The 11,820-nt window shown below is 36.3% G+C and overlaps 1 protein-coding gene and 1 non-coding gene across 3 annotated transcripts; one reads left to right on the top strand and one right to left on the bottom strand.

Moving 5' to 3' along the window:
* Nucleotides 1-2,220: 2,220 nt before the first annotated feature.
* On the top strand, nucleotides 2,221-6,263 carry LOC126600055 (uncharacterized). Of its 2 annotated transcripts, none has more exons than XM_050266562.1 (3): nucleotides 2,221-2,561; nucleotides 3,331-3,678; nucleotides 5,546-6,263. In XM_050266562.1, the coding sequence occupies exons 1-3, from the start codon at nucleotides 2,328-2,330 to the stop codon at nucleotides 6,068-6,070; spliced, it is 1,107 nt and encodes a 368-aa protein (XP_050122519.1). In that variant the 5' UTR covers nucleotides 2,221-2,327; the 3' UTR covers nucleotides 6,071-6,263. The 2 variants fall into 2 exon arrangements, with proteins under 2 accessions (XP_050122519.1, XP_050122520.1); XM_050266563.1 differs by having other exon boundaries at nucleotides 3,334-3,678.
* Nucleotides 6,264-11,438: 5,175 nt separating this feature from the next.
* On the bottom strand, nucleotides 11,439-11,510 carry TRNAG-UCC (transfer RNA glycine (anticodon UCC)). Its single transcript has one exon. It is a non-coding gene; the product is annotated as a tRNA-Gly (tRNA).
* Between the last annotated feature and the right edge of the window lie 310 nt (nucleotides 11,511-11,820).

The following is an 11,820-nucleotide window of genomic DNA, read 5'->3' on the forward strand; positions in this document are numbered from 1 at the left end:
ATTATCAGTAATCCTCTCCCCTGCAGACACAAGCTGATCCTGAATGGCTTTCAACCGAAGCAAATACTTGTCAATAGAATCACTGCCTTTTTGAATTGTATGAAACTCAATTTTGAGTTGATTAATCCTAGCCCTGGACACAGACGCATAGCGGTCTTGTAAATTTATCCAAGCTTCATGAGACGTTTTACACCCTATTACATATTCCATAGCATCATCCGACAAAGTAGCAATTAACAGACTCAATAGGGCCATATCTTTCTGAACCCAAGATTTATAAGCTGCTGTGATTTCTGTAGTCACTCCATTCTCAGTGTTAACCACAAACTTTGGTGGAGAAGGAGACTCACCAGTAAAGAATTCAAAGAAATCATACCCTCATAAAACCGACTGAAACTGATAATTCCACTTAACAAAATTGTCATCTTGCAACTTCACAGTCAACATACCAAGCAAACTTTCAATGCGTACTGATTTATCAGACATCTTTATCACAAAGTACTGACAAGAAATCAATCTCAATCACAAATATGTTTAACTCCAAACTTCAACAATGATCACCTCTTCAATATATTCTCACTACTTCTTGGCATCGGCCTTCTATATGTATATACTTCAAACGCTGAAATTCCAGCAATTTCGCAAATGAACAACTGTAATCATATCACACCACAACTATAATTCGTCTATCTTCAACAAATCTTGGCATCAGCCTTAATCAAATCCAACACATAACCCATATATGAAAAACCAAAGAAAACATTCCAATTCACCATATATCTTCACTGAAGCAAAAACGCAAACACTTGATGTGCAAAGAATAAGGAAAGAAACCAACAACCTGATTGAATGACCCTCAACCCAAAATTCATCAGCAAGCGTTCAAGCACTTCACCAATCCTCCAAGAACTCCACCACAGCCTTCAACGATCGATCCCAAAGAATTTCTCAGCGGAAGAAAATACCCAGAAAAAAAAAAATCAACCTTGGCTCGATACCATCTTAACCAAGAAGATCAGACTTGCAGAAAGAAAAAGAAAGAAACAATACAGAGAATATAGAAGAAAACTTAGAAAGAATATGAAAGGTTTTGTATTGATAGAATGATATTTTCTTACAAACAATAAGCTGCAATCAGCTTTTTTATATCCCTATAGTAGCCTAACTACCTTGCTTACTGTGTAAGCTACACAGCACCATCCTAACTAACTTTCAACAGAAATATGAATGACATGGCAGATGATGTGGCAGATGATGTGGCATTCACTTGAGTCAATTATTATCAGTCAACAGAAGGGTACAGAAAGTGAAAGGGCAGATAATATGCCTCCGAGCCTCCTTGTGTTTTAGTGTCGTAGTCTCAAGTTTGCGTCTTGGGTTTGGTGTCTTCGTGTCTCTAGCACCCGCAACTTTTGAAGTTGAATCTCTTGCGTCAGGGTTTGGACTCTCGGTTATCAAATTTTTCACACCAAGGCTTCGTGATAACATATTGAGTGTCAAACTCATGAGTCCTTGGGTTGAGTCTCGAGTGCTAGGCCTTTGGTCCGGGGTCACGCGGTCGAAGTCATGGCTTGGAAGTAAGAAATAATTTTATACTAAAGTTATCATTACGAGAGGAGGAATTTAAAATCTTTCATTTGCAAGCAAATAAAAATACAACTAACCAATATTCTTGTTTACTTTGCATATTTTGTATATTTTATACTAAGGGGAGGGGGGAAGTTCGGCTAACTCACACAATGAGCAACCTCAATTGGTATTGAATTCGTCATCTACGAGATTTGAACATAAGATTTCTCACTTAAGTTAAAAAGAATACCGCCAGACTGCAGTACTGAGTGACCTGTTTACTTTGTATATTAAACATAAAGTCAGATCAAATTGCAAATATCCTACCCACCGTACGGGGCCTAAAACAATGCCATTACCAATAGTGTTTGAAGTAATTGAAGTGAACTGAGTAGCACGCACAAAAAATTGGAGAGATTTTTCAGTGTGATCGGTATATATAATGGTATACCACGTGTTACTATACAAATGGTAAGATATGTGTGTTAAAAAGTTAATAACTTAAAAAATAAAATTTCCCACCACTTATATAAAAACAAGTGATGTACCATCTGTATTCCTGTCACAATGAAATTTTTTTCGTGGAAAGGGTAATTATAAAACTGCCCTCTCTGTTTTAAGCACTTGTTTTCTATTAACTTCTCTCCCTCATTTCATTATGCTCTGCTTCTACCAAACATAAGCTTCCTTTTGCTTCTCTCCAAAAAACAGAGGAAGCACACAGCCATTGAAGAAGCTCAGAGATTCATAATATAGAGATGAGCCGGCTCGCACCGTTGTCGGAAGAGCCGAACATCAACGGAGAAGAAGACGCCGCGAACTGGTCAAGCAAAGGCATTCTGCGGAGCACTCAGCCGTGGCGGAACTGGATCAAGACCCACCTTTCTCCCCTCGTGCTCTTCCACAAGAGGTCCGACTTCAAAGTGCTTCTCAGTGTTCTTGGTTGCCCTCTCTTCCCTGTCTCTGCCCTCCCCAAACTACCCCTCAATGAGGTACCTATTTTCTCACCACTTTCCATAACTCTTCCATCCTTATTTAGTAAGGAAAAGTAATGATGGTTTGATCATTGATTCATTATGTGTTTGGATACTTTGGTACCTTGATATGCAGGTCATTCCATTTATTAATTTATTACATTTTCTTATACAAACGATATTGGAGAAGGAAAATTCGAATACAGAATCTTGAATGCAGAAATAACAATTCTTAATTAACTAAGCTAAAAGTCTTGTTTATTTATTAACATAAGTTTGTATTTGGCTTAAAAGTCGAGTTTGGACGACCTTTACCGATTACATTGCTGACCACTGGTCACACATACATAGTTGTGAAAGTGGTTAGCAAGATGACTAGTAACTGAGATACGTTGTTGACCGAACGATATTAGAAAGGATGAGATCAAATAAATGACCTCGGCTACGAATATAATTAACTGCTCGTAAATTCATAATTACTTAAGCAACAAACCTGTGGTTTTTTTCTTTTCGGGTAAATTTTTTTTTGGTTTAAAAGTTTTGTTGGATTTACTTTTGTTGAGGGAGAGTGAGTTCCCATGCATGTGAGAATATAATAATGACTGGCTTTAGGCTAAATTAAAATTGTTATTAAAGAAAAAGTAATTAGAATGTAATTTAGTATGAATTAAATAGGATTTTATTTGTTTTCAGAAAAAAGGTACCAAAATATTTACTCTAATTTCATGCAGGGAAAAGTCTTATTGTCCCTCTAATTTAATTTTTTTTTTCTTATGATTTTCCTAAGAAGGTTTCCTCAACTGCACAATACATAATACAACACTTCACAGCTGCCACCGGTTGCCGCAAGCTAGAAGGCAAAGTGAAGAACATTTTCTCAACTGGGAAAGTGACAATGGCAATGGTTGATGATCCCGGCCCCGGTGGTGGCTCAGCTGCCGGAACCACCACAGTTTCGGAAAAAGGGTGCTTTGTGATGTGGCAGATGGTTCCTAACAAGTGGCTGATTGAGCTAGTTCTGGGTGGTCACAAGGTGGCAGCTGGTAGCGATGGCATAGTCGCTTGGCGTCACACGCCGTGGCTAGGTGTCCACGCTGCCAAAGGCCGCATTCGTCCTCTCCGGCGAGCTCTTCAGGCAAGTCCTACTTAACTAAATATGTTTTAAATTAGAATAATTTAACTAAATCTCAGTTTTCACTGGGAAAATGTGTCAGACGGGACCAGGGACAAATAAATGGACTTGGATTCTCTGCCCTCCCAATTCGGTGCCCTCCCAGTGCCCTTCTGTTTGTGTGGTCACGGTTAAGCTACGTTAATATTTTATATTATTATTTTTTTTTGTCTTATTATTTTTATAAAAAACAATATAAAATGTTAGCATGGATTAACCGTGACCACACAAAACAGGAGGGCACGGGGAGGACACTGAAATGAGAGGGCAGAGAATCCAATTCCCAAATAAATATAGGTGTTGCTTGTTAGGTAATATAGCATGTTTTTTCTCGTACTTTTCCCCAAATAACATTAAAAGTTATTTATTTTAATACATACATATATATATATATATATATATATATATATATATATATTTTTTTTTTTTTTTTGTTGGGGGTGGGGGGATATGCCGGTTTTGAGTTTGTGACTGCAGAAATATTAGCTAGGGTAGAGATTTTCAGTGTGTCTGGAGTCACAAAATACGAGGTGGTACACCATATATCGTTATATAAATGGTAAAATAATTATGTTAAAAATTTAACAACTTAGAAAGTAAAACTTTCATTCACTTATATAATGATGCATGATGTGTCATCCTTGTTCTACGCACAATAAAAATTTCTTTAATTGAGAGAGGCGTCACCAAAATTTAAGAACTAATAAGTCATCCTGCACTCCAGGTGCACTCTTCCCCAGTTGAAAAAATATGTACACACGGATGAAGTGCAAAATGATTTTTTTTAGAGTGCATATAGCAGCTCCAAAAGAAATAAGCATGTAAAACCTTCTTTTGTCAAAATTGCTATCATTAAGCAAGAGTTGGCTTGTACATAATAGAATAATGTACTCTCGGAAGATTAAGAATCTAGACCATATCGACATCGACTTTCATCATAGCCAGTTTCACAATTTGACAATATAAATACTATGCGTATTTTATGTTACAATCGTACTCAAAATATATAGAAAAGCACATGAAAAGAACAACAAAACTGCACACACCAGCAAGCACTCATCTTCTACTTAGAAAATTCCTCAAACATCATGATGGGTAGCTTTGACAAGTTCCCTTTACGTTTGCATCTTCTACATATCTAACAGATTTGTAGAGAGAATTATAAGCAAAGATCTGTAATGACCCCAAAGAAAAAAAAAAGGATGTGTTAGACCCACGCTACCCATAAGCTGAAATGTGCTTTTCAGCTTGTACAATAAGCACTTTATATCTGATTAGGTATTATCTACTTATTTTTTTTAATTATTTTTTAAATGTTTTTGGTAGAGTTGCATATGCAAACTAAGACATGATCTTTACCAGCCAAATTACCGGATCTTGTTGCAAATAATTTTCTTTCATTTGTTGATTTTTTTTGTTTCTTTTGAATTTTTCTTGTTGCATGCATGTTAGGAATTTTTCTTTCCCCTGCCTTCATTCAAATTCATGACAAACACCAAAACCATTGGATGTGTTGATAGTCAACGAATCCAATGGTCGTTTTTCGTTGATATAAGTAACCGGCTATGTATATCATCTCTTCTTACAATATGTGTGCGAGCTTACCTGCATTAATTTCAATTCATGACGAACACCAATACCATTGGATGTAACCTCGGCACAAAGTTAAACATATCCAATGATCTTTATGCTCATTCGAAGATTATCATAATATATCCGGCTACATATAATCTCCTCTAAAAATAAGTACGTGAATTCTACTGTTACGCGTCGGATTTCAGATACTATGATGTTATATCAATGGTGACGTTTTTTTATTTTTGGTTAGTAGGGATTAGATCCAATGGCAATATCAGCTGTATTTTCCCTAGCGCAGTACATGGGGGAAAAGCAAATCTCCGGCGTTGATTGCTTCGTCTTGAAATTGTCAGCTGATCAAACGGATCTGGCTGAACGAAGTGATAGCACAGCAGAGATGATCAAACATGTAATATTTGGCTACTTCAGCCAAAGAAATGGGCTGCTAGTGCACCTAGAGGACTCTTACTTAACCAGGATCCAGTCACCTGGTGCCTACCCTACCTACTGGGAGACCACAATGTCGACGAAAATCGAGGACTATCGGACGGTGGAGGGTGTGATGATCGCACACTCCGGTCAGACGAATGTGATCATCACACGGTTTGGGGACAATCTAAAGACAGGGTCTGCAATCACGCGGCTGGAAGAAACATGGACGATTGATGATGTTGCATTCAACGTCCCTGGATTGTCCATGGATTGCTTCATTCCTCCTAAAGAAGTACAGAAAAATTACCCTAAGAAGAATTTTGATTGGAGATCACCATTGCATTAACGATGATGATGATGATGCTCTTGATCACGATTAGTTGATAAAGGATTTGATTATGTTTTGATCCATGACTTGTGTGAACAGTTGAATATTTTTTTACTCTTCCCGCTCTATGTGTCGAAGTGTAAATATAGTTATCTTCATCATGCTTATGTACATCTTTATATACATATTTTTTACTCTTCCCGTTTGATAACTATTTTGTTTTATTTTTTATTTTTTTTACTAGAGAAAGAAAGAAGTAGATAATTGGAAGCTTTTATGAAAATGATTTGGGCTAAGTTTATTTTAACAAAAAATTATGTTATAACTTTATTTCATGAAAAAGAATTAAATATTAATGGAAAACTCTTAAATTTTAATAAAAAGGACAAAAGAACTTAAATTTTAATGAAAATGACACAGTTTTAATATTAAAAAAAAGAAAAAGACCTGACACGCTGGACCCGTGCGTCCATCACATGCATTGTTTATGAAATTGAACACTATTTATGAAACTAAACGGTATTACACTATTTATTGGTCCAGTTTCATAAATAATGTCTAGTTCTTGGTCCACTTTCATAAATAATGCTTAGTTTTTGATCATGTTTCATAAATAGTGATTAGTTATTGGGTTTAGTTTCATGTGATTAGTTATTGGGTTTAGTTTCATAAATAGTATATAGTAATTCGTACATTTTCATATATAGTGTCTATTTCTTGGTCCAGTTTCATCAATAGTGTCTAGTTATTGGCTCACTTTCATAGTGCCTAATTCTTGGTCATGTTTCATAAATACTGTCTAATTATTGGTTTAGTTTCATAAATAGTTTCCACCTATTGATTTAGTTTTAGAAATGGTGCTTAATTCTTGGTTTCATTTGATAAATAGTATCTATTTATTAGTCCAGTTTCATAAATAATGTCTGCAAAATTGAAAAATAATGCAAATTAAATCAATAAAGTCAAATACAAAATATCCATCAAACTAAACACAGATGGTTTCAACTCCATATGTTCTTTTATTATTTATTAGAAAGTTTTAGAATAAATTCAATCATAGACAATTTTCGAAATTTGAAGATGGTAAACAATGATGTCTTCCATGGACACGTTCATGTTCTTGGGAGACTTCCAGAGTAAGATGCCAAGTTCCATGACCATGAGGATTCAAAATTGACATCGCCAACACCTTGCCCATCATCGGAATATTCTTCATCGCTTGGGGTTTCAAATACGAAACTTGAAGTCATTGGTCTATTTCAATCCCAACTCGATGTCGGCTGGAAAAAACAGGGTAGCTTTTTATTTTGCAAAAACCATTTTGAAATATCGTAATTAACGCACACATCGCTACCAATTAAACGGTTTGTGATTATAAACAAGCCATTATAAAAGCAGAAGAGATTTGGGGTCATCATATCAGTGGTTATTGTCCAGATGAGTTTTGTCATGTCTATCAGTAGTAAGCCTTCTGATAAGGGTCGTGCTCCTTGCACGCGCTTTTAATTAACTTTTTTTTTGTGTCTTTTTCACCGCTCCGTGGGCAAATCCATCTTTTTTTCAAAAGGGAATGGTTTCATTTTATTGTTCTTATTATTAAATAAAGTTTCATGATGGTTTTTTTGTTAAAATCCAAAGTTTTGAAACTTTTTTTATTAGTTTTCCTTAGATAGTTACTACAATATTCTACTATAATCTACATTCTATGCTAAGACTAGTATAAGGGTTTGAACTTAGGACATAATGAATTAAAGAGGCCCTAACGTTAATCCACCACTTGCCAATGTATAATATTTGTTTCTCCTAAAATACGTTTGATTTAATTTTTCTCTTTTGGTTTATTTGTTTTATTTATTAATTATGGTTTCTTGCCACTTATTACTAACCGAACTCATTCTCATTAGTGTAGATAATATTGTTTGTAAAAAAAATAAAAAATTATGATTTCTTAAAATAAAATTAAAAAGATTAGGGTTTCCTTTCCCAATTAGGATTAGGTTTTCCTTGTTATTTAGGGTTTACCTTTTATTGTTTCCTAGAACAAATTGGATGTGGTAGCTATATAAACCCGATCCTGTTTTTCTATTGTGGTATTGAGATTTCACTTTAGACAAATTTGAGACCTTTATCAATCCGGTGGATTCCAGTACTCTTGTGCTGTTGATTTACGACGCTGATCTAAGACTGTATTTTCCACTGCGTATTTAATTGTCATCGCGGAGATTACTAGCGAAGAAATTGAAATTCACTCCGGAGTGGAAGCAGCAACCCCAATTAACGGAGGAGCTGAAGAAACCGTTACACCATCAGCCTTCCGCTGCAAGAAATGCCGAAGAGTTGTTGCATCGCAGGACAATGTTCTGGATCACAAACCGGGCGAGGGAGAGCAATCGTGGCGGCGCAAACCCAAAAGTGGCGGTGGTGATGGCGGCAGCTCGAAGTCGGTGGAGGAGGGTTCAAAAATATTGTTCGTCGATTTTTGTGGACGAGCCTCCAATGTGGATGAAGACGGCGGTCGGAGAAGGTGCAGTGGAGGGGAAGTTGTACTGCGGACATTGTAAGTCTCGGTTGGGTTGCTTCAAATGGGCAGGCACCCAATGCAGTTACGGTGCGTGGATCACCCCCGCCTTCCAGCTCCATAAAAGCCGGCTCGACATATGATATCGATCAACCTCACAAGGCAAAAGCATGGCATCAAAATAAATAATTATAGCACTAAAGCAATGTTTAGGAAATTATATATATAGTGGTGAAGCCAGAAACTGTCGAGAGGTGAGGCGAACTTAAGAATGTAAGGTTCCAAAAAAGGGCAACAATCAAATCCTTTTATATAGTAATGTCTTTCATGATTTATCAATACAAACAAATTACAATTGTTGCCGGCTATGTTTCATTTCATAAAAATGTGGCATAATATGCTCATTATTAATAAAAATAAATACATTTTTCTCAATATAAACTCAATGACCTCACTTTGTTGGAAACTACCCGAAATACTTGAAGAAAGAATATCAAGAATATTCGAAGTAGGACTACTCGGAATATTCGAAAGAGGACTAGCTGAAATATTCGAAGGAGGACTAGTTAGAATATTCAAAGGAGAACTGGCCGGAATATTTGAATAATGATTTAATGCCTACTGTCAAAACCAATCATATGACTTTCTACGGAGAAACGGAGATGTCGGAAGGTGATAATCAAACACTAAGCATTGAGACTCATTCAAAATATGGTTGACACAAAGAATGTGTTATTAAAATTTTAGAGTGCAATTCTCACCTTTGGAGCCATGAATCAACACTTGTTTTCAACAAACTCAATGCTACAAAATAGTTTGTCCAACAACCATGTCAAAAACCAAATCGAACTAATTACTAAAAGCTACTCATGATAAACGGAAAGTTAAATGAATTCAGACCATGAAAGCTACCAACATCAAATTGGGTTTATCATCTACCAGTAAACAAAAAGAGGGGTTTTTACAACCCAATGAAGCTTATTACCTGAAGAACACAACAACAACCAAATCGAAGAGATATCGTTGCCCGTGACACTTGCACGAAAAAATTAATAAATTTGTTGTAGTTTAGAGTTTCATTCCACTCTAAATCAAATCCAGAACACAAAGAAAATGAAAATAGGGTCACCTGCTTGTTACCTTATCTTCTTTTTCGTTCTGAATTTTCGATCCATAAAAGAAGCATAACCAAGGTGGTGAGAGTAAGAGAACGATGCAGCAGAAAAACAAAAGAGCTTGTGACCTGTGCAAAAAAAGCCTTTGCGATTTGAGAGGGAAATGATAGTAAATTGAAGTAATTTGAAAAAGAGTTTGAGCTCCAACAAACCTTACCCATCCTCACTTGGAAATCAACAGTTGCCCACTCCAGATAAAGATTTGAAATACAACGAAATCCACGGGAGCCCAAGTATATCGGAATTGCTTTTTGCTTATAGAGGAAGGACACTGAGTATGGGAGCCAAAAACAAGGTGATCTCTGAAGCATTTCACGAGGGGATGCTAAGTGAAGTTTGCACCTCACGTAGGATTCTAAGTCCCACTTTAAGCCTTGGGCTAATAAAAGGAAGTATGCACCTCACGTGGGATTCTAAGTCCCACTTTAAGCCTTTGGCTAATAAAAGGAAAAGACAAATCAATGTCCTATTTCGCAAAGCCTTTAGGTGATATTATAGAAGGTCATATATGGGTTTTAAATAAATCCAATTAGCATCTTATTTTGTCAAGTCTGAATACAAGTCTACAAATTCAAATCAAATTTAATTCATAAGTCAAACTTGTGGAGCTTCAAATACACTGAAGGTTGCATCAAGGGAGGAAAATAAGAGCTCCTTTAAAAAGTGGAATTCAACTCACGTGGACCTTACAATCATGGGCACCGTTGACTGAAGATGATGCAAGTAAACATGGAGGCACATTATGTGTGAAAACGATGCCGATATCGAATCTGTGGAGGACGTAAATCACTTCAAATACCATGAACACAAACCATCTCAAAACACAAAGTTTGATTGCCTTACGCTACGTTAAATTTAATGGATCAAATTCCTAAAGTGGCCAATGACATGAAGTCGCTCCAAATATCAAAAGGCACGAAGCCATATCAAATACCAAAATGGCACAAAGTTGCTTTAAATGGCACGAAGCCATGACAAGACCCAAATGGCACAAAGCCATGTCAAATCAAATGACAAAGCCGCTACAAATGGCACGAAGCCGCTACAAATGGTACGAAACTGTAATAAATCCCAAATGGTACAAAGCTGAAGAAAAGTCTCAAATGACATGAAACCGTATCAAATATCAAATGGCACAAAGCCGTGACAAGTCTTAAATGGCACGAAGCTGCGTTTTGCTCCAATGACATAAAGTCCTTGCCCGCACGAGCTGAAACTGCATAAGGCACCAACAACTCCAATGGCTCAAAGTCCTCGCTTGCATGAGGTAAAACTGCACAAGGCATCAAATGCTCATTGCCTGCACGAGTTAAAACTGCACAAGGCATCAAACCCCAACAAATACATAAAGAACTACGAGTGATTTGATCCCTCAACGAGGGTACGTAGGCAATTTAAGGCTCGACCTAGGTGCAGTCGCAAAATCAAACACCCAAATCCCCAAGTTACGATTTATTCATATTAGAATCAAAGACTTTTTTTCCTTTTAATGAAGGATTGTAATTAATAGACGCATAATCTAGAATAGGTCGAACTCAAATTAATAAAACCCTCTTTGAAAAATGAATGAGAGTGAAATTATATCGAGTGAATTATTTGTTTACATATTGTATACAATTTTTGCTCAACACTCACAACGAGAATTCTCCTTGAAAAAACAAATGAACAAGAAAAAGTATGAAAATATGTAAATTGCGTTTGCCGGGAGTCGAACCCGGGTCTATTGCTTGGAAGGCAATTATCCTAACCGTTGGACTACAAACGCTTGACTTAACATTCTTTCAGAGTGTGAGGTAATATAATAATATTTTATGTTTATATTAGATAATATAATGATCATTGCCGAAGGAAAATTTGAAAGGCAGGTTTATAGGCTTTGTTCAAATGAATGTTAACTGAGATCTATAGGCCTTGTCCACTAAAATTCAGAGATGACTAACTTAATAGAAAATTCTAAGGCTCGATCGTCAAATTAAGTGGTTGTTCGACAACAAACAAACAAACTATGTTTCTATGTTAGGTAATTATCAACTGACATACTCATAGCTAAAAAAGAACCATACACAACCGCGCCC

This window comes from Malus sylvestris, chromosome 14, assembly GCF_916048215.2.
Source record: "Malus sylvestris chromosome 14, drMalSylv7.2, whole genome shotgun sequence".
Taxonomy (NCBI): domain Eukaryota; kingdom Viridiplantae; phylum Streptophyta; class Magnoliopsida; order Rosales; family Rosaceae; genus Malus; species Malus sylvestris.